Here is a 27603-nt window from a genome sequence, read left to right on the forward strand (position 1 = left end):
CTTCCAGCTTTAGCACTTGTCAGGACATACGTTTTCATGACACACATGTTTACTTATAAAGAAAAATGTACTCTGCGCATATTGCGTTTGATGATATGTTGTCTAGGTCAGAAGTTGATGGGATGTATGTTGCTAGGGAAATCTGATAAATGGGCTTCTGTATATGTGTGGCATTAAAACCCTTCTGCATGAATATAGAAACACAACATGTCCTTTAGACAGATTTCATAAGCAGCAGTGTTCTCTGCTGGGAATGACTTAATAATTCTGGTTGTCTTTCACTTGGGAGGACCTATTAGTTTTATTTCACTAATGTAATTTATAAATTACATGCTGCTGAATGAAATATTGCAAATTCTGTTTCTGCCCCTAGAGGGGAGTATTGTCCACAGCTCCACTTTTAATTTTTTTATTTCTTTTTTTAAGTAAGGGCACTGGAAGAAAAAGCACTAGAAAATATAGTTCATATTTTACTAATACATATAGAAAATGTCTTTGTGAATGGAGACAAAAATAAGATTAATTCCCTTTAAAAACTTAAAATATATTTCATTTATCTTATCTGAGAAATAAATGTTTTAAAAAACATAGAATTCCTTAATTCCATGAAGCTATTCTGAAAAATTGGAACAGCGATTTAATCAACATTTTTAGACTAAGAAGAGAACCATCATGTTTCAGTGAGCTGCGTTTTTTTTTTGCTCAGTAGGAGTTGGCAACTGGATTTCTGTAGACAGAAGTTTTGATAAAGTTTGCTGAAGAATGCCAGAAAAAATGCTGCAAAGAAGCCAAAAATTGTGTGAAGTAAAGCATACTCACTAGAGCTAAACTTTTGGACTGTGAATTAGCTTTTCAGCAGCAGCTCATAGGCATTTTTTAATGATTTTCTATTAGCTGTAGATATTGAAAAATCTTTCTTGTGCTCCTTAGAGCCCTGTTCTCACTATCACTTTGAAAGGACTCCAAACTCCTTTTGCTACCACTGGGACTTCCAGACATCTGATATAATCTGGGATTTTAAACAGAACATGGTTATATATCTGAGGAAAGTACAAACGGATTTTTCCTATCTTATTATGGCGACTGAAGATTGCCAGAGATCCTGAGAGAGCTTATAGTTAAATCTGTCCCAGTAATTTGCATACGAATAATTTATCAGCTGGAGAATGCAGATATTTTTCAGTATGGTGTTAAAAAACTCCAAAACTTTTAGTACAGCCCTGAAATACAGTTATCTTCACTGTTCCTGGAAGATATTTACAATTCAGCAATGCGTAGGATGCCTATCCACTTGATGGCAGTATAACCACGCTGCTTGCTCTGCTGTAGTGCATACACGGGTTTACCTAGGCTGACAATATTTTTTCTTACATTAATACTGGGCATTAAAATTGTATGTGCAAGTGTAAACATGTCCTGGATGCATGTTAGCCCAAAATGTGCTCTTCCACGAAGGACTTGGCTTAGCAAGCTAACCATTTTATGCTATAAAGCTATTGATCATAAAACCAGCTGACCAGAAGATATGATACTGCTTTAGAGATGTCCATTGGGAAAGCCAGGTTTTGTTTGCTTGGATTTTTTTTAAAGGAAAATTATTCTATGAAAAATGTGTGGGTTCTTAAGCTCTGACTTTGCCAGAAGGCAGCCTTTCCCAGATGTGGGTTTGCTTGTGTGACCCTGAGTGAAAAGTGGCAGCAAATATTGACCCTGAGATTAGCTCAGTTGGTGAAAACTTTGTGGTGATAACACCAATGTCAGGGATTCAATCCCCTGTGTGGGCCATTCACTTTAAGAGTTGGACTCCATGATCTTTGTGGGTCCCTTCCAACTCAGAATATTCTATGATTCTGTAAATCTAGAATATTATTCTTTAAAATGAACTCTTCATTTTCCATCAGTCAGCCGCCTAAATGGGAACATTTCTGTTCAATTTGAATGTGTTTTTCTTATTTCAAAGGGAAGATTTCATTTCCACATCCATTTATATTTACAGACAGGGATCTGTGAATACTTTTTAGGCCTTGTATAAATATTACAAAACTAATTAGGGGCTATGAAGCCATGCAAATGTGCATTTCCTTTCCCTTTGTTAAACTTGCTGCATTTTCTTTCATATTCAAGCTTCAAACTGCCTGAAGCTGGAAGAAAAAGAATACTTTCTTCACACTGAGCTGAATCTTGCAGAGTGATGAAAAACTGCCATGGTGGCAAGGACTCTCAGCTGCTTTTCATCAATTCAGATTTTGACAGAGCAAGAGAAAATAGGGATATATGAAATGAAAGGCCCTTCCCTGAGGATAGCAGCAGGATTCTTGTTTTAACATCAAGCCTGTTGGTTCCTATCTCTCTGCTTTGGTTGTACATTGCTCCTTTTCTCAAAGGTTGTCTGTCAAGGAACCCAAAAAATCCAGGGCTGGATTAACCCACAGGTAAAGGAAGGCATCAGAGGAGACTGTGGTGTAATACATTTAAAATGGGCAATTATGACCTGACTAAATATAGTCCCCATGTAGAGTGTGTGATAGCGGCCTATTCTGCTGGAAATAAAAGTGGGCAGAGCCCCACAGAGATCTCCATCACAGGGATGGGAGCTCACACAGCAAGGCAGAATTGATTAAAGACAAAACCCAAACCAGAACTGGCCCTGCCTTGGATGAGGGGAATGCTTGCTTAGACTTTGAGGGGTTACAAAAGATACAGCTTTAGCTCCAGATCTGTGCTGAGCTCAAAGGCAGACCAACTTTCTTTGGGGTTAGATGGAACAATTTCTACCAGATTCCTTTGCTTTATGAGGATGAACCAGCAGAGCTGACCTGATATGCTGGGTATGCATGGATAGGGTGACTGAACAGTAACTGGAGAGAAGCAGTGCCCTAATAGGTGCTCTCCAAGCGTTCCCAGGAAAGCACAGCTGCCTTGGTGACTCTATCTTTGCCCAGTCTGCAGCCGGGTCCCAGCTTCTGAAGCTGGGAGCTTTGGAAGTACCTGGTAGATGCTGAAGAATTATTATGCTTCTGCTCTTTTTTTATTATCAGGGGAGGATAATATTACAGTGGACTCCCTAGTCATTTCCCTTAGACTGAAATTAAAATCTTCATCTGCCTAATCAGAAATACTGTCCCCTGAAGTACATTTATGTTTGTGCTGAAATATCCAACTGATATTGAGTAATCTATAAAATGCTGTGGTGGAGGGCACCAGGCAAGATGGGTGGGATTCATCTCAGCTAATTCTGTTCATCTGTAATGTTGATTTCTGCAGCTGTGCCTCTTGACTAAGAATTGCTCCCAGTGCAAAACAGTGACATTCTTAAGGAGTTAGGTATCTGCGTTATCTGCTGCTCCAGCTGGATCCCTGCAAATTTATGGGGTCTGGTGGGATTCATCCCAGAATCCTTGAAGAGCTGACTGATGTCATCACAGAACCTCTTTCAATGATTTTTGAGTGGTCTTGGGAATCCAGAGAGGTTTCAACTGACCAGAAGCTGGCAAATGTTGTCCTGATTTTCAAGAAAGGCATGAAGGAGGACCCTGGAAACTACGGGCATATCAGTTTCACTTCAATGCCTGGTAAACTTAAAGAGAAGATTATTCTGGAAAGTATTGAAAAACGCCTGAAAGACAACGCAACCATCGGCCACAGCCAGCACGGCTTCATGAGGGGAAAGTCCTGCTTATCCAACCTGATTTCCTTTTATAACAAGGTAACTCACCTAGCTGATCAAGGGAAGCCAGTTGACGTAATCTTTTTGGATTTCAGTAAAGCTTTTGATACTGTCTCTCACAGGATCCTTCAGGACAAAATGTCCAGCACACAGCTGGATGAACACATCATGTGTGGGTGAGCAATTGGCTCATGGATCGAGCACAGAGGGTAACAGTGAATGAGGTAACATCAGGCTGGTGATCTGTCACTAGTGGGGTTCCACAGGGCTCCATCTTGGGCCCTGTGCTCTTCAACATCTTCATAAAGGACTGGGATGCAGGACTGGAAGGCATACTAAGGCAGTTTGCAGATGACACAAGACTGGGAGGAGCTGTTGACTCCCTCAAAGACAGGAAGGCCTTGCAGAGAGACCTCAAAAAATTAGAGGACTGGGCAATCACCAACCATATGAATTTCAACAAGGGAAGGTGCTGGATTCTGCACCTGGGATGAGGCAACTCCGAATGTCTGTACAGACTGGGAAATGAGATGCTGGAAAGCAGCACTGCAGAAAGGTACCTGGGGGTCCCATTCAACGACAAGTTGAATCTGAGTCAGCAGTGCCCTGGCAGCCAGGAGGGCCAACCATGTCCTGGGGGGCATCAGGCAAAGCATCACCAGCCAGTCGAGGGAGGGAATTGTCCTGCTCTGCTCTGCACTGGTGTGGCCTCACCTTGAATATTGTGTGCAGTTTTGGGCACTGCAATGTGAGAAAGACATTAAGCTATTAGAGTGTCCAAAGAAGGGCAACGAAGATGGTGAAGGGCCTTGAGGGGAAGCTCTATGAGGAGTGGCTGAGGTCACTTGGACTGTTCAGCCTGGAGGAGATAAGGGGAGACCTCATTGCAGTCTACAACTTCCTCAAGAGGGGAAGAGTAGGGGCTGGCAGTGATCTCTTCTCTGTGGTGAGTGACAGAACCCAAGGGAATGGCCTGAAATTGTGTTGAGGAGGTTTAGGTTGGATGTTAGAAAACGGTTCTTCATGAAGAGAGTGGTTGGATGCTGGAACAGGCTCCCCAGGGAAGTGGTTACAGCACCATCCTGTGAATTCAAGTGGTTTGGATGATACTCTTGGGCACTTGGTGTGACTCTTGGGGATGGTCCTGTGCAGGGCCTGTGTTGGGCTCGATGATCCTTGTGGGTTCCTTCCAACTCAGCATATTCTGTGATTTGGTGATATATGTATTTGTATGTGTATACATATATGCTTATGTAGACACATGTTACATTTACTTAAGGGACACAGGGAGACATCAGTTCCCTGGGCTAAACACTTATTGCACTGGGGCCTGAAACAACTCTTGCTCTAAACCTCTGTGAAAGAAATAACAGTTTGGTTATAGAAGTGTTCCCAAGACATCACAGTGGGAGAACAGGTGAATAGTTGTGTCCTGTCCTCAGCAAAGGCTAAATGAGTAATTTCACAAACCTAACCATGTGTTCACAGTTTGAAAAAAACCAAACCAACCCATCAACTCTCTTATTCTCCTATCCACATGTGTGCCCGTGGGCATACTAGAGATGTCACAAGGGCTCAGATTGTTCTGCTGAGGTCCTATTGGAGCAGGTACCCAGGGAAGCTTCTCCTGAAAAGAGTCTGACCCAGCCCTGAAGTCTCCCTTTGCAGGGAGCCAACCAGCCCCATGGAGTGGGATATGGCTTGACTAAGGCTGGATCCACTTAACTCTTTGTTGGCATGTTGGTGAGATAGATTGAGATAGGTTTAATATGAGTTTCAAACAAACATTTTGCCTTTTATTGGGGAAAATGGTGATGGCTGGCCTCATGCTGGGAACAGCACTTGGGCTCACCTGAGCCCCATAGCAGGTGCTGGCTAAAGTGGGGCCAAAACAGCATCAAAGTGCTCCCTTTAATAAGGGGTAAGAGCAGTGCACAGAAATAAACAACTGTTATGGTTTGAAATTGCCCCCTCTGGGAGCCGGGGGGCCTAGAGGTGATTGGGTGCCAGGGCAGTCTCCCCTAGAGGGCCAGTCACTGCTCGTTTTGTTCGCTCCTGTGAAAAGTCATATATACACAACTGGCAGAAGTTGTTGGCAATCGATCTGTCTGTCTGCTGCTCTGTGGGTCTGTGGGTGTGAGGAAGGCCCAGGGGTGGCAGGGCCCCCTTCTTTCCTTTCTGGGAGGACGGGGGGCCCTGCGGCCCTCAGCTCTGGCTAAGCCAGGGTTGGAGGCAGCATTGGAGTGAGTGTGTGTTTGTGAAGGAAGAGACTCACAAACAGCTGGTAAGCGGGAGAGAGAGAGGCAGGCCTTGCAGCCAAGTCCTCTTCCCTCCCCACCCACCCCTTTGCAGCTAGACTGTGGAGGGGGCTTCTTCTTTTTCCCTCTCACTGTAAAGTGGAGGGGAGGCTCAGCATTGGAACTGAGCCAAAGTGGATGGGCGAAATTCAGCCCGGTGCCAGGGAGATGACCCCAGGCGAAATTGGAGATGGACCAGAGAAAGGCCCGGAGGATGTCCTTGCAGTGATTTAAATGGAGGACAGCTGAAAACTCGGAGGAGGAATGAAGATTCCAAGACGTGTACGTGTAATAAGCTGAACTGAACTACAGCAGCATGGAACCGAGGTATGAGAGAGAGAATCACACAGCAGAGATGGCACGGGACCAAGGAGAAAGGACTCAGAGCTATCTTCTTGGACTTCGTGGGGAAGAAAAGACTTCAGGAAACAGCTGGAGGTTAGTGGGGGGAGTGAATCAGGTTCCCTGAACACTCCCACAAGAGAAAGACTGCTTCACCTATCAGCCTGAAGGGCTTTTCCTGGACTGAATTGAGGGAGAAGCTTAAAGGGACAGATAGAAGTGTGTAATATTATATATAGTTGCTTTTAGCTTGTACAGTATTTATTTGTGTAGAATAAATGTATATATACTTCCCCTTTTCCCCTATAGAGGTGTCTGCCTGAAAGTTTCTCTTCGGTGTTGAGATAAAATTGTGGGAAGGAGTGGGGAAAGCCTGGAAATTGGATTTTGGCTCAAACCACCACAACAACTAAGAAGATGGGACTGATTTGGGGATTAAGGCAAACAGTCAGAAAAGCTTTGTATCTCTCTGGCCACAGTACCTTAGCACCAACAAAAGCTTCCTTGTGTCCCGTTCCTCAGTAACTCTTGTTATTCAACACTTATCTTGAATTAACTTCTCCCAGAAGGCACTGGTGACTCTGCCTTTCTGCTCCCCTATCCTAAAGCTCTCTGTTTTAATTTGTTTGCATACTAAAGCTAGTAGCTGATAAGAAAAAGCAAGTTTCTGCTCTGTCTGTGGGCTCTCCAGGCACATGACTGCCCTCCCCTCCTGCCTGGTAGCGGCAGATAATACTCTAGAAAGTGTTTTTCTGCACTGCCAGGGTAGGAGAGAGATGATAGCTTTGCTCAGTCCCCCCACTTTTTTCCCTTGCATTGAGGGAGTCACAGAGACAGCTGAGGGGTCCCTGCAGTGCCCTAAAACAGGGTCTTGCAGGACAGGGTGCTTTTTGTCTCAGGGACTTCTACCGAGGGACACCCACCTCTCCTTGAAACACACTCACTGCAAATGTCTGGCTCCCTAATATCTGCATTTATTTCCTTGCCACATCCTTGACTTTAACACCTCCTTTTTTTCCTTCTTGCTAAAAAGGAACAGTCTCTTGAAAGCACTGTCATGCTTAATTCCCTAGTGGAAATGGTTGAAGGTGACTTTTCTGGAGTGACGAAGTCTTGCTGCTTGAATTCTTGTGCTTTTCTGAGAGGGATATTTGCTTAAGTGTCTTGAAACAGAACTTCAGTAATCACTTTATGTTCTTAAAGTAAAGACTATACATAATGAAGCTTTAATACAGCTTTCTTCATATACAATTATAGATGACAGATTAAATAATTTGTAAACCTAACATTTTTCTTTTCAGATAGTTAAGATATGCAATAGCATTTTGTTAGTTGATTAACATTTGGATAGTAGTGTATTTGGAGCATTATGAAAGTGAAATTTTGTCAGTAATAAATCAGCAACTATAATCAGGGTTTGTTACATTTTTTTGGGTGAATAGGGGCCCCATTAAGTCAGGGAGAATTTTACCATTATCTTCAATAAAATCAGAGTTTCATTCTCCCATTGCAAAGGACCTTTAACAGCCACCTATAATCTTGTCATAAACTCTGTTTGAGTGAAACTAGTCTTACAGGGATTTTATTAAGACAGAATGATGGTGGAGGAGGAAAGCTTTTAAATGCTTTGGTTGAGAAGAACTGCCTTTGAGAAATGCTTGTGCTGTGACAAAAAAATCCTGGTATAGGGGCTGTCTCTAGCTCAGATAACTGTACTTCCTTGCACACAGCAAGATCATTCTGGAGTCACCCTATTTAAAAGGATTAGGCAAAGGCTGTTTCAAAGGATACCAAGGCCTCCTTTCTTTTTAAATAAATGCAAACTGAGAATAATGTTATTATAATCAGCTGTGTAAACATGCAAAGGGTACCTAAGCTTCATCACAATGTTAAAAGTCAAAGTGTGCCAGTATCACCCCACATGATATTTGAAGGAGTAGATGCAGATATCAATTTTTTTGTGAGTCCTGAAGCTATGATCTGAATATATAGTTTGTACTCTGCACCAAGGAGCAAATCTGTTTGCAGTGACCCATGCTTCCTGCTCCCAGGGTGTAAGAGATGGCTGTTGTGCTGCTTTTATTTCTGTATGCAATAGAAAATCCAGTCTCTTTGAACCAGGAGTCAGTTTAGTGACTTTGTTTTTAGGTCCTCACACAATAATGAAAAGCAGCTCCTGCTTGGCACAGAACACCCTGCAGAAATTCAGGGTAGTGACATTTGTGCTGTGTATGAGAACTCATAGTCAAGTTTTCTTAGAAGTCTCCTGTCAAATATTTTGTCACATTGGCCATTACAAGACACTTCAAAAGCCTCTTGTAATGCACACTTTTGTAGGAGGCATCTAAGGAGAGTGTTCAGTGAGCACTTTAAAATCACCTAAGAGGCTCAACTATAAGGTTTCTAACAGCATGTAACAAATAGCATAGCCAGTTCACTTGTTCAAGATGGCCAGACTAGGAGTGGTCCTAGGATGGAGGCACTGGAAAAGGAAAGAAGTATGCAGATATCACTGATAGAGAGCAAAAAGAACTTTTTCATCCAAAGAATTTGTGTTAACGAAAGGAAAGGCTGTACCCAAGCACATTCACAACTGCTAAACTTCGTTCTCTCTACCTCCAAGATAGACCCAGAAGACTGCAGCAGGCATCATCCTTTTAAGAGATGTGCCGCCTTTTGCTGGATGAGAAATTCGGAGGGGACAGAGGAGTAGGCCTGGCACCAGAAGGATTTTTGGGGCTTCTGAGTCAGGTAGTGGCAGCCAGATGCCCTCCAGCCTTATCTGCTACCCTTTCATTTAAGACAGGCAAGAATAATTTCTGGAGGGACTTAATTAAATTCCACTAGGTCACACTCTCTGTACAAATCATCTTCTCTTCCACATTTACAGTTGATGAATGTCTACAGCCTTCCTCATTATACACAAGGGTTATTTCCAAAGATGCAGGCAGCAGGATACAATTCATAGGACAGTCACATGAAACAGAAGGTCTTATGCATAATTCTGCACTGAATCTTCCTTCACTTCCTGATTCTACACCTGTTGTCTTTTTAAGATGGATATAGGGATCCCCTCCTTCGATGTTTGCAGATTACAAGCATGTATAATAAAGTGTTGCATCCTTTGAAATGACATGCTTAAATTGTTGGTAGAAGAAGAGACAGGAGATGCAGTGCAGAAAAACATGCCAGCTTTCTTATGGGCTCTTGGAGAAAGGTTTCTGAATTTATCAAGAAAATGAAATTTGCAGTGTTAAGCATGGAAAATATAACAATGCATTGGAGGGATGGTAACCTTCCTTTCAAGTACCCATTAGAGTGATTTTTATGAAAAAGATGCAAGGTCTGGACAGGATGCTACTAGAACAAGCTTGTAAAATTCATCCACACAGCACTCTTGGTGACTTTGGCTTTGCTGGCTTTGATGCCCAGGGGCGTTCTCCACGTCAGACAACTCCATATTTGAGTGATCTTAAAATTTCTTTTACAAAAATAAAGCCCAAGGACAGTTTTGCCTAAGGACCGGTATCTCAGACTTCAGGAACTTTTTTCTATATTGTAACCTCCTGTCTGTTCTTACAAAATGGTACACTATCTCTGTTCTGAACTGGATTTTTTTTCATATGCTTTTTATGGCATATTATCTTTAAATTTTCTATTACTGTGTGCAGTTTGCCTTTTTCCTTCCTGTTTCCCAGCTTATCCTCATAATATGATCTCTAGCCATTGATACTATTACATTTTTCTGTGATTATTTTGCCATTTCCAGCCTTTGGTAAAGCTCCAGAATTTCTCTGTGTTGGCAGAGAGTGGAGCTGTTTCCCCCAGTTTATTTTCTGTGTAGCTGGAGTGCCCCAGCAAGGCATCATTGTGTTCTGTTGAATTGGACTGGCTGAATGCTGTGCCATCTGTACACGGACAGATTGTTACCCTTTACAGTCCCCTTGGATAGAAGTTCCTGTAGCACTTTGGGGTGCTAGTAGGGAGTGGTGAGTATATATAGCTAGGGAGTATGGCTCTGTGTTGCTTTTGTGATAGGAAAGTGTACTTTGCGTTCTGGTGGTAGGGTGTTGTGGATTTCTTTGCAGATTTTTGCTCCCCAGGCAATAGTTTTCTTAGGAACCAGCCTGCCCTCCAGCAGAGCCCCAGCACCAGGCAGTCTGTAAGGCTTTGGGTGTCTCTGATCTGTTGCCTCTGAGGTGGAATAGCATAAAATGAGAAAACCATAAGATTACTTATAATGTAAAATGAGATTTGCATCCTCACTCTCCTGAGCAAACTGTGTATTTTGCAAATATCAAAATGGCATAAACAAAACAGTTTTTCCTTGTGCTAGAAGTAAGCTTTGGCTCTCTTGATATATTTGATGTATTTGATGCATTTGATATCAGTATAACTGATGTTACACTGCTCAGAAATTTACCTCAGACTTTTTTAGTGTTCAGCTTGATCTGTCAATCATACAGAACATCCATAAGACATGGCTATATTTTCCTAAGAGTTTTTCTTTCCCTACTGCTATGTCCACTCTAGATCAAGTATTTCCACACAGTGGCAAAGTAGTCTAGGATAGAATTGCATCCCTAGGCAATACATTGTCTAGGGAAAGTCACCCTGTTGTTTTTTCCTGACAAGATGCCCAGGTAATTCACAGTGTGTTGAACTGAAATGGACTACCCCAATACCATGTGATTTCCACAGAATCTAACTATAGTGCCATATAAAGTGATGTATATATGTCCTTGATGATATATCACTTTACATATAGTTATAGATAGTTATATTATGTATTTTTATTTGTAATTATTTGTTTTATGTATTTAAATGCTTACATCTAAAAGTCAATGGTTTTTTATGTCTGTAACAGTGCTATACGCAGGAGTCAAATTCCTAGTCCAGTTGCAGTATGTACAGAAAGGAGATAAGTATAAGGTGTGTGGCAGAAGCTCCATCACAGGAGTTTCTTTGCGTACTAATAAGAAAGAATGATCTTATTGGGACAGCTTACATAAATAAAATCATTTCACGTGTCTCAGGGTTGCTAGATAAGGCCTATGGCATGCACACACTGTGGTCCCCCTGGCTTATCTCACATTCAATTTAACTGGGGGTTGCTGAGTTTTCAGCAGGAACAAGGAGCCTTCAGGAAAAGCTTGCCTGTGTCAGCACTCATGTATTGTGGTGAGGAGCCTAAAGAGAAGGTGCAGGGGAAAAAAATTATGTTTTCTTTTTACTCTCCCACAGATTGACCATCTCTGCTGAATGTCCCATGCAGCTTGAAGATTTCCCCATGGATGCACATGCTTGCCCATTAAAATTTGGAAGCTGTAAGTTCTCTTCTGAAATAAGAAACAGAAAAATGTCTTGTTTTCTGGCTTTTCATATTCAGCCGTGTCTCATACAGATCTTTCACCCTCCCCCCCAGTACTCCCCTTTTAATGCTGCTCATTAGCCCCCCCAATCCACTCCCCTTGCTGCTATCCCGTTGCTCCTTTTCCATGACTATGCTTTGTCTGTGCCTGCTGCTTTTCAACTCATGCTTGCATGCTCCATGATAAACAGTGAGCTGATGGGTGATATGTCTTATGTATCCACATCAAGTGTAACAGCCACTGTTAGATGGAGTTGTAGATGCAGACAGCTAAGTTGTAACTTGGTTTTACATATGTAGTAAAACAGAGCTTTCACTGGCCTGATCAGATTGATGTGCAGTCATTGTGGTATTTATATGAATCAGGCTTCAGTGCAATATCTACATTGCATATATTAAAAGAGATCTAGAATATTAAAAGAGGAAATATCTTTCCATTTGGCTTTAATAAATCCAGTCCTGTATCCTGTTACATGATGTTGTATACACATGTATTTGTATATATGCACACATTATTCTAAATTGTATGCTGAATGATGATTTTTCCTCAATTCCAAGCCTCTAATCCACCACACTGTTGCCTTGCCAGAAGCTTATTTTAAAAATAACCTCAGGGAATCAGTTATATTTAAAAACAAAGCTTTTAATTAAAGTACAAATGAGGCTACTACAGTCAACTTCTTTTTTTATTATTATTATTTATTTTGGTAATCCAATCAGAGGTTCCAGGTGCAATCAGTGTATCTGAAGACTTTTGATAATTACCAGGCAAGGCGTTTTGCTAAGCCCCGAAGCCACCTAACTTCAGCATTTTGCAATGTTTTTCAGTTGTATCAATTTAGAGTCACTAATCCTAGCAAGATTAAGCTTTGCTTTTATCGTCTGAATCTGCCCTGATTTAATACTGACTATACATTGTCTTCTAGTGATCATACTAAGAAGTAAAAACACTGTTTAGAATAACCATTACCAAATTACCAAACTTAAGATAAACTGATTTCCTTTCCCTCTTGCAATCCAGGTAGACCCTGTTTCATCTGAATGTATTTTACAAGGTCACTGTAGGTACAAGAGTGTTCAGTGACTTCAGCAGCATTAATTTACAGCAAAGCAAATATAAATCTGAAGGTCTATACACCTTTATACTCAAAAAAAAAAAAATGCAAAACATCTACTTCATTCCAAACTTAAAAAATGGGAAAACATCTCACAGGAAAATGTAATTGTTTGTATATCAGGTTAAACAAAAGCTAAAGGAAAGAATCAATAAGACGAAAAATAAGTTATCCTTCCTAGTGTTACATGTCCTTTACTGTATCAATAGATAAAGTTGAAGTCACACCTCTTGGTCTGTAGTGTAGACTATAGGACTGGGATGTTGCATAATTTTATGAAATCTTGCAAAATATGCAGTATAAAACTAAAAGATACATATTTAAACAAAGTGCCTGATGCAGCAGAGATCTAAAGCTCAGCCTTAAAGTTAAATGGATGCTTCCATGTATTATTAGATTAGGTGCAGAAAGGTACAGGTTCTCACTGTCCATATAGTAAAGACACAAAAAAAAGCACCCCAACCAAACATGCAAGTGTATGAGATAATGTTACAAGATAAGCTACAAATGCTTAGAAGGAGTACCCAGTAATGTCTTAATGTAATTATATGTTCTGCTTGTGCCAAATGTGTTACATATTAATCACTTCTTAGCACACAGGTAATTTTAATCCATGCCAAAACTAGCACTGGAAGATTGTATTTTAGGCATTGAGAGGTGAATACAGTTTTAGTTTATGCTCCTTGCCATGCTCAGAATACAATCCTAGAGTACATTTCATAAGCTGTTACAAGTCACCTTTAAGTTCTTCCACAGTGTGTAGACATGGAGCCATTTGATCTGTGCTAGTCAAACCAGTGGCCTCTGCAGTAAGTAAATACATAGGAACAAACTATAGACAGTCTTTCAGCCTTGGGAATTTCTGTATTACTGATCTGACCACTCACTAGTAATTTACTGGAATTTAATATGCAGATGTTTGCACAAGTAGCAGCCTGTAAATCAGGGTTTATTGAACTAGCCCAGATGTATTTTAGGAGAATACAATATTTATTCCCTAATTACAGCAGTATGGGTTTACATTGAGTCATCTCCAGGTTTGCAGCAAGACAAAGCCTGCAGCAGTATGATACACAAGCACGTACACTTTGTTCTTTAGCTTTCCTCCATCTTTCCCCAAAGGTTTCTTTTTAATGGTCTTCCTTCCAAGAAGGATTTTGAAAAGCGTCAAGGAATAGCATCAAAGTAAATGTTAAACACATTATCAATGGAGATGGGAGGGTGGAGAAGAGACTAGTGCTAACCAGTCTGAGGGTAGAGAGAGCAGGGCAGTGAAATGAAACAGCCGGCACACAGGCGGATTGTCAGCAGAAAGGATGCTGAGAAGTGATCAGTGTCACAGCAGAAGCAGGAGCAGGTTATAAATTTTCTGGTTGCGTGACCGTTCACCATGCTTGCTGTAATTCCGCAAGCGAAAGGCAAAAACGTGCTTGATGTTTCCTTCATTATTAAAGAGAAGGAATACTAATCTTGCTCACAGAAATAAAGGTAAATGTTGAATTCTTATGTCCCATTTGACTGGTTTCTTGCTATATTAGAATTGTGGGAGGTTTTATGGGCCTAGGAAACATTAGATGTAGCAACAGAGTATTTTGTAGAAAAAATTAAAAGGAAGGTCAAATACACAAAAAGGGATACAAAGTTACCTGTGCACACCACCAGCCTAGATACCTGCCAGGCAGTTCAAATGCTGACTATAGTAGTATTTTTTTAATGCTCTGTGGCACATCATGAAAAGGAAAGAAGTTCAAGGACAGCTTCTCACAAACTGAACAGAGCAGATTTTAGTTGTCCTTCTCTTAAGTACAATGCCCCGCTGCTCAGAGATGTCAAGATCAGGTGGATCTGACAGGCTGCTCCAAGAGATGCATGTATGCAGGTACTTTTCCTTTGGGCTTGTATCCCTGCTATGAGTCAGGACACCTGTAGAAATTATCTTGCAGAAGTATCATTTAGAGGGAACTGGGGATGGATGGTGCATGAGCACAGGCTCTAGGGTATCTGCAGCAGGCTCTGCTTCCTTTGAATCAGGAGTACAATCTGTTCATTACCTCATGGTAGCATGGGAAGGATGCTGTTTTCTTCCATGGCCAAGTTTATTTTAAACTTTACGTTGCAATTCTAGTGCTGACCTGTATTCTAAATAACTTTACTGGTCAAACAGGATCTGATGAAAATTCCTGATGCCAGACACAGTTGTACGGGGAGCACCTTAGCCTAAGAAATTTGTCCTTACCCCTAAGCTATTTCTGGTGTGTGGGGGAGGAATTAGATAAAATAGCAAGGACATTAAAGCTTCACAGCTTTAATGTTTCACCTCTTCCACTGATGGGCCCTAAGAGTACATTAAGAATATCATTTAGTACAGATTCAAAATGCCCATGTGTCACCAGGTAGGTAAGCATCGTTATCTCTAGGGCAGCTGAGACAGAGAAGTTAATTGACTTTATGTAAGGTCATGCAACAAATCAATGTCAGAAAAAGGATTAGACTCAACTTCTTTGGTTGGAGAAGCAGATGTCTAATCCACTAGACCATGAAGGCCTCTGCCCAGGCAACTGACTTAACTCCTAAATCTCATTTTACTCATGTGTTAATTATGTCGGTGTTGCCCTGAAGATGAATTAGTTAATTGCTGTTGGTGACCATTAACCGGTGCTTTGACAATGTCAGATACTGTAAGGTGGTGTCTATTTATGGCGACTGTCTCTTGAAGACACAGTGTCCGAGTACACGGAATTATGAGATCTTGTATTGTGGAATGGACAAATGCCTGAGGCAGCTGCCCACTAGTCACTCAGCAGCAGAAAAAAAAAACAACAAAACCTCCGAAACCAAAACCTATGATTTTTAGAGTAAGTAGAGAGTTTAACGAATATTCTGAAAATAATGAGATCCCCAAGCTCATGAACAGAGGAAAACCAGGCCTGGTGTTTGTTCCTGATGAATTTTTAGTCAGACATGAAGATGGTAAAGGTTGATCACTGTTGATCAACAAGGGAACTTGATAACTGTTTATGAGGAAACAGCACCAGGTACAGTTTGTAGCGTCTGGAGAAAGCAGTTAACATGGTTTATGTACATCTTCCTTTTTAACAGCTCAAACTAAGTCACAGTATGACTTTTGATAAAGGAAAGTGCACAAGCTATATCTGTAGCAGGAAGCATGCTCAAATTATTTTCCTCTAAGAAGTCTGGTGAAGTCAGAATAATAAGTAGACAGTAACTTCACCAGTATGCCAGGATTTTATTGCAACACAATATTAAGGCACTCAGTGTTCACAAACTGTCCATTCACCTGCAGCTGCCGAGAAATTTCTGCAAAAAAAAAGTATTTAAGGAAAATTTCCCCGATGATATTTCCTTATAGTGCAGAGAAGGCACCGAGGTAAAAGCACCTACAGGGCATTTCTTGATTTTATGCTTCCTTCCATTATCATCTGCAAGAGCTGCAGGAAAACTGCAGGGGTTAGAGGGAGAACTTCAAAACAGAATCCTTCTAAACAGACTCTAATTCTCTATTAGTAAAATGTGATAAAGAATGTATCCAGCTTAACACAAACCTGTGTGTAAGAGGTTTGTGTTATAATACAATTAAATGAATAAGAAATAAAGACAAATGTTAATTTTAAGAGACTTTGAAAAGGAGGAATGGCTCTTTGGAAGGTTTTCATAGGTTGTTCCCAGGGACAGCTGGAACTCCAGTCTCATGTGTGGAGGCAGAGCTTTTCTGTTACTCATCTCTTCAGATGATCAGAAGAGGCTCCTGAGTCTATTGCTGAGAGCAGAGATAGGCAGCACAGCTTGTTGACTCTGCTGGGATGTGTTGTGCCTTTTTTAAGAAAGGACACATGGAGAGGACCATGGAGGGTCTCTGTGAAGTGCTGAGCAGCAAAGTTCAAGACTAAGTTGTGACTTTGCAATTTAAGGCAAAAGCCTCCTAATATAGAATGGATAGTTTTGGTGATGTTCTGTTCAGTCATGTAACATCTTCCTTTACGTTTTCCTAAGGTTTATCACTGTGTCCTTAGACACCTCCATTGCAATGGACATCGAATGACTAAAATAAGGTGATGTTATGTGAATACTAAAATAAATATTTCTAAGATACTTGATATATTTTTCTCCCTCTTCCAACCCCATATTACCACCAACTACTAACTACCACTTTAGTTGGAATACTTTTTCCCTAACTTTTAGCTGTTTAGAAGCTAGATCTCCAGACACAATAAAGAGATGCTTGTGGCAGCATCAGAAAGGCAGTCTAGACAACTAGCTTGAACCACCATTGTAGTTTTACTTAAGTGAGTAGTTTTAATAGCTAGCTAGTAAAGCGCAGGCATCTAGCCTGAACTAGTTTTCCATTCAACCTTTAGAATGAATGGAGGAGGTGGAGACCACCTAATGGTATTGCTGTAATTTGCCTCTAGTTTCCTTGGAATTATGGACACATGACTTGTCATGGGACTGTGTTGTTTAAAAAATTAAATGTTATAGTGCAGAATGAACACAGTGATTTGGCCCACATCAAAAGCCTTGCATTGACAGCAAAGGCTTAGGGGAATGGACAGGATGGATCTGTGACAATTTCAGATAGACAAATATGTCCCAGTTAGTCATCTAAAATCCCTTTATGGCCACTGAAAGGAAGTCAGCACTTCTGCAGTTAGATTCATTAGAACTATTTTTGATACCAGCCTAAGGATAAGATGAATCCTATTTTAGAAGTTCCTATTTTTCTGCACTGGTAGCTCAGAAGTAGATAAGTGTATGATACCCTAGTTGGTGTAACTTAGATGTCTATTTTTCTCTGCATTGCTACCTCAGAAATACAAAACCATACTTTGTTCAGAAGAAACAGTCACTGCTGTAGATTAGTTAGGTGTTATGTTATATTGGTGGTGAGCTTTTTTATCTCTCCTAGGGACTATTTTCACTGTTTCTGCTGGAAGTCCCATTTTTTAAAGGATCTTAATGAAACAGTCAGTAGGAATCTTCACTATGGGGACAACTCTACCATTTCTGCAAGCATCTTTTATAAGCCAAGCTTATAAAAGTTTCTTCTGCATTGAGTTCAGTGGGTTATAACAATAGATACTTAAACCTTTTTACAGGTGTTGCAACATAGCCTGAAGTCATTTCAGATGTACATGTATAGCAAGATAGACTCTTGTAGTCCAGCATTTTGGGCAGTCAGTGCTGCCAATAGTTCCATCCTTGTATTGAGTCCCACAGTCAGGGTGGAGCAACGCAGCCCAGAACTCCCAAAGAGCAGGATATTCATCAAGAGTGGTGCTTAAAAGAAAATATTCAAGTATTCCAGACATCTAAGAAGCTTTCTTAACAGGAATCTACTTAGAAATTAAAATGTAGGGTTCTGGACCTGAACTGTGTAGTGTGGGTTTCTGCAGCAGTTGTTATGGGACTCCAGTCTGCATCAGAACTTGCAAATGAGTATGACTGTAAAATCTCATTTGTCTGGTAGGTTTCCCATAGAAAGGATACTTTTTAGTATGACAAAAGGGAAAAGGGCCCTTTTTAAAAGCTCTTTAAAATATTCACATAGTCAGTTTTTCTTTGCCCGTTACAGTGTACAGTGACACACATTCAGGACTTTCTAGGAAAGGCTTGAGAAACTCTGCTAGTATACTCTTCAAGCATTTGCAGTTACTGTAGCTATTTAACTTTCCAAAGACTTAGTCATGTATACATGGTTACTGTTTTCCACTGAGCTAATTTAAAAAAATACATTAAACCAGCAGCATTCACTGTAGCCCACTCCCCTGGCTGAGTGATGCCTTACCTGCGGAATAGTGCCCAGCTCTGGGTCAGTCACCTACACTGCTCACCCATTTCTTAGAAGCCAATGAGTTTTTCCCACTTAGGTTCATAGTGGAAAAAGGGACTCAGAAAGAACAATTGCTTGCACAGGGCATTTGCCATGTGGTCCGAAAAAGCTGTTGTCCTCCCCATCTATCTTGCAGTCAGCACTAACCCCAGGCTGCAAACTCTGTCAACCTGCAGCAGCTGAGGGCTTGGCTCCCTACCAGCCCCTGCACAGGCAGGATTGTCCCTAATGAAGCCCATTTTTGTATCGTTAAGGACCTTCCTGGGGTGCCAGTGGCGGCTTTTGTAGCAGCTGCAGAGAGCCCCTTGAGCAGCCACCACTGGAAGCCTACGTGCTGCCTGCCCTGGGAGCAGGCTCCTCATCACAAGATGGCCCACATACGTCAAGCTTTTGGGGGTAGAAAAGGTCAACTGGTGGCATTTTTGAGTGCAAGGAAAGAGCAGTTCAGGCAGGGGGAAGAGTTGGTGTGGAGTTTTCAGCAGTGGGGTTTTTGTCTCGTGAAAGAGGTCTAGACAGGATTGTGGTGGAGCGGTGTGGAGATCCAGGGTGCTTTGCTGATGGAACAAACATCAGCATGCGTTTCCCACACTGGAGGTTTCAGCCTAAATTTAAAGTCTGCACAACTTCCTGGTTACAGGACAGGAGTGATTGAATTTGAGTTGTCAGCAGTAGAAAATAACATGCTGAGACTCTGTGCTTAGTGTGCTTAAGCTTTCAAATGGCTCTTGAGTGCAAACCTGCAAAGGGATTGCTGGGCTCACAATGCCCCAAAAGGCAGCACCAGGGCTTATGGTTGCCAGCCATGGGTCACGGGTTTATACCACTGGCAAATGGGATATTATTTGTAAATATGACAAGTGGCTAAATACTGCTCCACTGTTATACAAGTGAGGTTTTTAATGTCTCATATTTTCTAAGGTGGCTGTTTTCATGGCTTATAAGCATTTCATAAATGTTTCTGGAATCATTCTCATGATGCCAGTATGAGGTTGGAAGGTCTCTGCTGCCTGCATTTTGTAGGTGGGGATAAAGGAGGCAAAGAGCAATTACAGTCTCTTCTGAGCTAAGATAGAACGGTTCATTACTTGCTTTTATTGCCTCTGTCGTTATGGGTCCCTAGGTTCAATTAGAGTCTCCTAGTGCTACTGCAGTACATTAATGACAAAATTACGTGCCTGGGGTTTTGGGGGGAGGAAAAAAGCTCCAAGACACTGCTGAAACTTGGATTTCAGTTTCTAGTCTGGCAGGTCCTTTATGACACCTCAGTCTCTGGTGGGCCAGCAAGTCCTTCCCCTGAATTGCACATTAGCCTCGTCTCCTACACAGAGAGCCAAGTTAGTCTAAGTTGTCATCTAGCACTGCTGCAGTCCCAGCCCAGCAAGTTTCTTCAAAGGAAATAGTTGTTTCATGTTGTCCCCCATGAAGAAACAAGACAGAAGGAGGAGTGGGAAGAGGGAATTCCTGATAAGCCTTCTCTTTTTTTTTCTCCTTCTCCACTGAAAGAGTCCTCACGACCAGTCTCTGCTAGCTAACCATTTTGCTGAAAACATCCCAGAGATAAATCTGTCAGCAAAGCTGGGATTCCTCCCTCCTAAATTTATATTTCTGTAAAGTAAATATATACAGCTGAGCTGATTGCTCTCACCCTCTTAGGGGAGAGAGGTAGATATTTTTAGGCTCAGGTTAATCTTCTCCTATTTTAGGAGGAGATTTACAGCTGATGGCTGTAAATAAGGAGATGTTTTATTTGTGCACAGAGAAGATGAGATCATGAGCATCTTTGGATCTGGGTCTCCATGACTGGGAGAGGACAGTTCCCAAAGAGGGGGTGTGTGCCTGAGTATTGTAGCATAAAGCAGGCAAAATGGCAGTGCCTCTGGTCAGCAACAGCTCACCTCAGAGAGGCTCCTTGTATCCATCACTAAGGCTGGGCAGTTTGAACTGATGGCCTTGGGAGATTTCATCCCCTTCTCTTCTCACAGGCCTGCACTGTGTCCCATGGCAGGAGTCTATAATCCATCTTCTGAGTTTTAGATGACTGCACCTTTGGCGTAGGGAATAAGTTCTTGTGATTGCAATCTAGAAGCAGTATTAAAGTGTTTGAATAATAATATTTCAGCTTGCTATCTCTACATACCTGTTGATTACACATTCTCACAGTGTTATTAATGTAGCAGTATTTCTGAGATTTGTAAATATCTGAATTAAGGGACTGGATTCAGAAACAAAGGTATATATTCAGTTCTGCCAATAGTTCCAATCAGTCTCAGCTGTTTTCAGGCCATACTGATTTATAAGTGAGGGTGCTTTGAATGGTAAGCTCAGTAGATACACTAACTATGATGTTTGAGTTCCTGATGCCACTCAAGTGGGTGGGAAGAATGTCTGTAGATTACAGTGAGGTCACAATTTCATTCTGTGCTGTTAGGTGTGGCCAAAAATACCATGTTTGTGAAGGTACCTTCCACAACAACATCAAATATAGCATTTTCTAAAATTTACTCCACATTTCACAAAAGAAGCTCCAGTGACACTCCTGAAGAACTGGTCAAATTAGCTTTGCTGATATTAAGTGGCAGCTTGCAAACTGAGTGGACCACTGCAATCAAGATTGCTCAGAGAGTAAAGGTACTATGCAAAATGAGTAATGGTGTCAGCCATACTTTGGAGGATACTTTTGTTTGCCTTGCAAAAAGTAAATTAAATTTCTTTACATCTTTCTCATGACCATGCCGTTTTTCCTAATGAAGCATTTAATATAACTGCCTAATATTCTGATTGTAAATTCAAAGTTCATTAAATGTTAGTACAGCACTCAAACTGGCCAACTGACTTGGAATTACCATATTCCTGGCCTGGAAAGACCAACATAAGGTCAGAAACATCCCAGGATATTTTAAATATCATCCCAGCATATCGTACTGTTTTGTTGCTCTAGTCCTCTTACAGTGGATATTTTGACATATTCCATATGAAAAGCAGTTGTGTAGTCACCATTAAATGGTGATGTAAAATCAGTTCTCAGGTTAGTTCTAGATTGAGATAGCTACCACTAAACTTGAAAATAAAGCAAGAAGTTTTATTGTGAATACCGACTGCAATGAGACGAAGAAACTGGATGAGACAAAAGAAGGAAGCTATAACCTGTTCCCTAACATAAGCTCTCAGATGACACCAAGGATTTTCGGAAGATGACCTGGTGCTGCTGGTACCTTGGAGCACTGAATGTGTAACAGCCCCCCTGTTTAGTCACCCCTTTCAGTCAGCTCATGACAGGCATCCCACAATGGCAGGTGGCAGAATTTAGTTGTCTACACCTACGTGTCTGTTTGCTGTTTGTCATGCTCCAGGCTGCCCTACGGAAAAACATTTTCTTTGCTGTTTTGGTTTTTTTTTCCTTTTCTGAGTGAAGCCCTGCTATCCTGGGACACACATCTCTATTTGGTGTGCCATGCCTGGTTTTTAATGTCTATATGTCAGATTTCACAGCAAGCAGTCACTCCCAGTTGTGATCCCAGTGCTTGGAAAACAGATGCACCCCTCTGATTGCTCCCCCATTGCCCTAGGGGCAAGCAGGATGCTCTCACCGGGGATACTGCCTGCATGGTGGCAAATATGGGCACCTCTTTAAGAGGCATCCCTCAAATTGCCGCACTGTCTTCACAGTCATCCTTAGAAAACATTCTGTATTACTCTGCACAGCTCTTAGCTCAGTTCTGTTCTTAAATGGTGGAATAGCATCCTGTGAAGGGGCTGTGTCTGACTGAATTATCAGGACAACTGTTCATTAGTATTTGTGTTACATGCATCATCAGTATGACTGTGATTTAGTGTACCAACTTGCAAATAGTCAATTTATTGTATTAAAGCAGTCAGCAAACTTGCCTGTGCTAATTATGAATCACACCTCCAAAATCCCAAAGTAGCTTTCAGTCAAAAATTATAAGGATTTGGGGTTTTTTCCCCTTGGCTTTATATTTTTGACCTTAAAGTCGGGTCATATTTAGACTTTTCCTCCCATGAACTAGAACTTCTAAAATTGTGCAGGACCTCCCACCTGTTTCTTGCTTTGAAAAGCTTAAGAAAATGGATTTTGCAAAACGATGGGTCTCAGAGTGAATTTCACAGACATCTTCAGTTCTGTATGTTTCACCACCCTGTGGGTACAGTCTGTGCTTCCATTTAATTTCCAAGCCACAGACACTTCTATCATATTTCTATTCCCACGTTTTCCTGAGGTGACTTATAAATTACATTCTGAAACAGAATCATTTTGATCTAACTTAGGGCTTTATTTCTTAGCAATGATCAGTAGAGTACATTAGTGTTGCTTAGTAGTGAAGTCTCTCGAGACCTGTCTGGCACATTTTTCAGAACATCCTATTCTATTCCCTGCAGAATGTGACAAAAAGATCAAATAAAACTGTGTGTCAGGAAAACATATAAAATACTACTTTTGTTACCAAGCTTTATTTTTATTTTAAATTCAGGAAGAACAGAAATTATAATTTTAGTATGACTGAACTTCCAACTGCCCATTTCACAGCCAGTGGTGTCCTATAGTCTTTTGTCATCAGTTTTCATACAAGAATTGTTCCAAGTTCATGAATAATTTCCTCCTTGGATGTCCTCTGCTGTTGGATCTAGATGATATTGTGTCATTCAAAAAAAGTTTCATTCTGAGCATTTAACTTCTACTCACATCTGGAACACTGTGCCCCATTCTGAGCTTCCCAGTGGAAGAAAAATACAGACTGTGGAGAGAGTCCAGTGCAGGGCCACAACAATCACTTAAGGACCTATGGTCTCACCTCTACTATGAGGAGAGACCAAGAGACTGTTCATCCTGGAGAAGGGAAGGCTCAGAGGGTCCTCATCCATCTGTATAAATACGGAAGGTGGGGTTTGGGAGGGTAGGCATGAAGAGCTGGGCTCTGCTCAGTGGTGCCCACTGGCAGAATAAGGGGCAGGGGGCATAAGTTAAAAAAGATTAAATTCCATCTGAACAGAAGAAAACATGCTTTTACTGTGAGTGTGACCAAACACTGGAACAGATTGGCTAGAAAGATTTGAATATCATGGAGATATTCAAAACCAGACTGGACATGGTTCTGGAAAACCTGCCTTTGGTGTCCCTGTCTGAGCAGGGTGTGGGACAGGATGATTTCCAGATATACCTGCCAGCCCCAACCATTCTGTGACTCTGTGTTAGGTGGATTTGTAGTCACGTGTATTTGTACACAATACACTTCTTGTCTGTGGCATATATTTAAAATAATGCATGCTGTTTATTTCATATGCTGTAAACTCATGCCAGTTTAAATCATCAGTCTTAATTCTGATGATTTCAGGTCCCTAAAATAATTTCTACAACCCTAAAATTCTCTTAAGAACAGCAGAATTCACCATACAGTCTTTATTTTAGGCCCTTAATTATTTAATATGTGAATACATTTATCTTAGTGTTTAAATTGCTATTTTACATTAAAAACTTACTGTTATAAAAAGCTATTCCCCCTACATCTAAATCATGCATATTTAGTACCTTGTCTTATTATTTTTATATTTAAAATTACATTTTTACTTGATCTATTTTCCACTTGTTGTCCCAATAGAGTGAGCTCATTTGTACATTGATTCATTCTTATAAACTCAATTTAATGGGAAATTCCAATTACAGAGCTCAAATCTGGCCTGTTGATAGATGCTTTGTAATGGGCTACAAAGTATTTGTGCAAAAATCACAAGAAACCCAGCCTGACTCTTAGCATTCAAGCTGGTACATGATGGCTTAGTAGCAGTGCTGTTTTACTGCCTGCAGGAGTCTTTGAAAGGCTGTAAATCTGGATCACTGTTGAGTTATATAACAGCCTCTAAGTCAGTCAAATACATTAATGGTTAGATAAGATAGATATTTGTATGTGTATTCAGATTGCAATTAGAGTTTCTAAAAAAGCTGACAATTTATGCACATCTTTCCCAATCAACAGACTTTGACGGGGATTACCAGTACTTCCAAGATTAGGCAGTCCGATGATCCTTGTGGCATGTACTAAATGTCATGATGATAAAGGCTTGGAATGTAACTGCACAATTGTAATGAATAAAATAGAAAACAAGTCAAAAGTCATCTTTCTACAGTATGTCTCTAAGTTAATTCAGCCTCCAACTAGCATAATTCTGAAAGAAAATTTTCAGCCATGGCTTGTGGATAAATGGTCTGTTTAATTGTGGAACAAAGCTCAAGCATGCCAGGTGGGCACCCATACACACAGGTCCCATGCTGTCCAGGTTGTCTTAACTTAATTATGCAGACACTGCTTTATGGCTTCTGTGGGTTTAGAGGGTGCTTTGGAGAGGGATTCTTTGTTCCTAAATTTTTTATGCCCTGTAATGCAGATATGAAAATCTATTGGCAGATATCAGTAGTGATTTTTTTTTCTGGGTTATAGCTTAAAAAAAAATCAGTCCTAGAAATACCCACAGACTGGGTCCCACAGACTCAAAGTTTGGATTCATCCATCTACATTTAGGTTTATTTGACATAAGGTGCAAAGAAACACTCTTCCCCCCCCTCCTTGCCCCCCCCCTTTTTTTTTTCTCCTGGATTTTATTCCAAATATGGAAGAAAGAAAGGCGAGAAGGAGGATGTCTGTCAGTAGCCACAGGTGCCACCACCGCCCTGTGCTGGGGGCAGTGGCAGGACAAAACTCCCTGCTTGTGGGTTGCTTTTTGAATGGAAGATGCTACACTGCTCACACTGTTTGATTTGCAAATGAAAACAGGTCACTCCTCAATGCCGAGGCCAATGGCAGGGATTCTGCAGGTCTTACCAACTAACTGCTCTGCTTTGCTAGACTTTTTCTTAATGTATATCTTCTCTTTGGCTGTGGTCACTCCTCTGCCCACTGTTCATATGCCCACTGGCATAAGAAAGACCATGTCATGCTTTCCTTGCAAGACATACAGGAGCAGGAAGAGTGTGGGAGAAGAGCAAGGGACCTCTTTACCATTTTTATATTGTGCGGTGTGTGTTGGATGCTAGAATGCAGAAAAATAAATCTGCTCATCAATAAATAGATATGAGAAGAAATTACTTCTTTCATCATCCTGGTAGGTGATAAGCCTGTAGCAATTTATCAGCTGTCCACTAGAAATAAATGTCTGTTGTCATTTTCTCACATTTAATAACATTATAATTCTCTGTAATTTTAGCTGTTCATCTCAACTGCTACCCTTTTTTTTTCTTCTTTTTGAAAGAGTGAGCTTAGAAGAGAAAGGATAGTTTAACAAGGCTTCCTCCTTTCTTTGCCAAGCCAGCAAAATTATTGTAAACACCAAATTAATTATTTGGATTCATTAATCCAGAAGATACCCACTTGCCTAAAGTAGAATAAACACCAAGCAGTCTCACTTGGATGTTCAGTGGCTTTGAATTTGAGCTTGCTTTTACACTACCAGCATTATTGTCTCAACTTGCTGTCCCAGAGCCACTACTACATTTTTCTATCACCCTCTGGGAGATGTCCCCACCCTGTGTGTCAGGTAGAGGAGATGAGGGCCATATTTCCTTATCATGAGTAAACCTTTCCTATAATTCTAGACAGCACAAGCTGAAGTTCTTTAGTCCTTCAGCAAGCATGGCTAGTAGGCAACCTGCTGGAAGCTTTGTTTAAGTGGAAGGGGGTTTTTACACAATTTGATAGAAAGTGAATAATACCATCTCTCCATTAGCATCTGTTCTACCCCAATAGGAAATTAACATTATTCTAGACTACACCTACACTTTCATCTTTCAATATGACTGGGCCTAATTATACTGCAGGGGTAATCAGCAGCAGAGCTGGAGCTTCTGGTTGTTGAGTTTGGGATAACTGGAGTTTGAGGCTTCTGGGAAGACATGGCAGAAGGTTTGCAGTAGGAAGACAAATACCTGCTAAAAGTAGGTTATCTCCCTTATCTAGATGACCAGAAAAGATATAGTCTGTGGTGCAGCTGCCACACCAAGGTACACGGGATGGCTTTTTCCTGTCAGAACATGGCCTATAGTAAGAAAAGGAGGCACTAAGTCAAAAATCTTATATTAGAGCTTCTTAAAACATTTGCATGGAAGATAGATGAGGATCATGCCATATATGTGATCCATCACAATAGAATGTCTCTAGAATGGGGTAAATTCATGCTATTCCTAATGTGACAGACTTCTCTTGAGGAGGTAAAATCACTGCAGGTTGCACTGGTTTAGGTTGGGCTCTGCAGGAACACATCTGTTATTCTGTTGCGTCTTAAAGCCCTCTATGTGCCCTTGCACAAGAATCTCTTCCAGCTGGGCTATTCTCCCTTCTCCCATAGATACTCTACTCCTGGCCAAGCAGTGGTGAAACTCTCTGTCTTGCAATAGTTATTTTTGTGTGAGAAAGACACTACAGGCTAGAGCCTTCCTCCCAGGCAGGGACTGGCCTCATCTTGTGCTCTTGCCTGCCTGAGTGCTATCTCTTCACACCAGCTGGCCTGGGATGGGTAACCTCCCTTCCCTGGCATAGTTTTGAAAGAAAACAGCCTCATGAAGTATTGCTTGAGCCTATCTGTGAGATCTGGATGGAGTTTTGGCACCTTCTGGCCTCTGTTTGAATTGCAGATTTTTTTTTACAAGAGGAATTGCTGGGCTTTTCCAGAGTAGGAGCCTCCAACCCTGTACTGGTATTTCAATAACCAGTAAACCCTGCAATTTAAAGCAGAGGCACTGCTGGGAGGACACTCCCAGGACAAATCTAATTATTCCAGTGGCTGTGATCATTGCAGAAACAGAGAACTGCTGAGGTGGGATACTTCTGGATAACCCCAGAAAAAAAAATTCAGTGCTGGAGGTTTTTGCATAAAAAGTAACATAGCTAAAAATCAAATTCTCTAACAATCCCAAATTTGCCTAAATAAATCCCACATTCACTGGGAATATCAGCACA

At 41.1% G+C, this 27603-nt stretch overlaps 1 protein-coding gene across 1 annotated transcript in view; it reads left to right on the plus strand.

Annotated features, from left to right (window-relative positions):
- The window catches only part of GABRA5 (gamma-aminobutyric acid type A receptor alpha5 subunit), a 53648-nt gene that overhangs the window by 13601 nt on the left and 12444 nt on the right, over window positions 1–27603 (plus strand). Inside the window, exon 6 of the mRNA XM_008931954.3 lies at window positions 11551–11633. Coding sequence (XP_008930202.1) covers window positions 11551–11633 — 83 coding nt within the window. The remainder of the gene's footprint in view (window positions 1–11550; window positions 11634–27603) is intronic.

The sequence above is a fragment of the Manacus vitellinus genome, unplaced genomic scaffold (genome assembly GCF_001715985.3).
Source record: "Manacus vitellinus isolate BGI_N305 unplaced genomic scaffold, ASM171598v3 scaffold_7_pilon, whole genome shotgun sequence".
Lineage (NCBI taxonomy): Eukaryota > Metazoa > Chordata > Aves > Passeriformes > Pipridae > Manacus > Manacus vitellinus.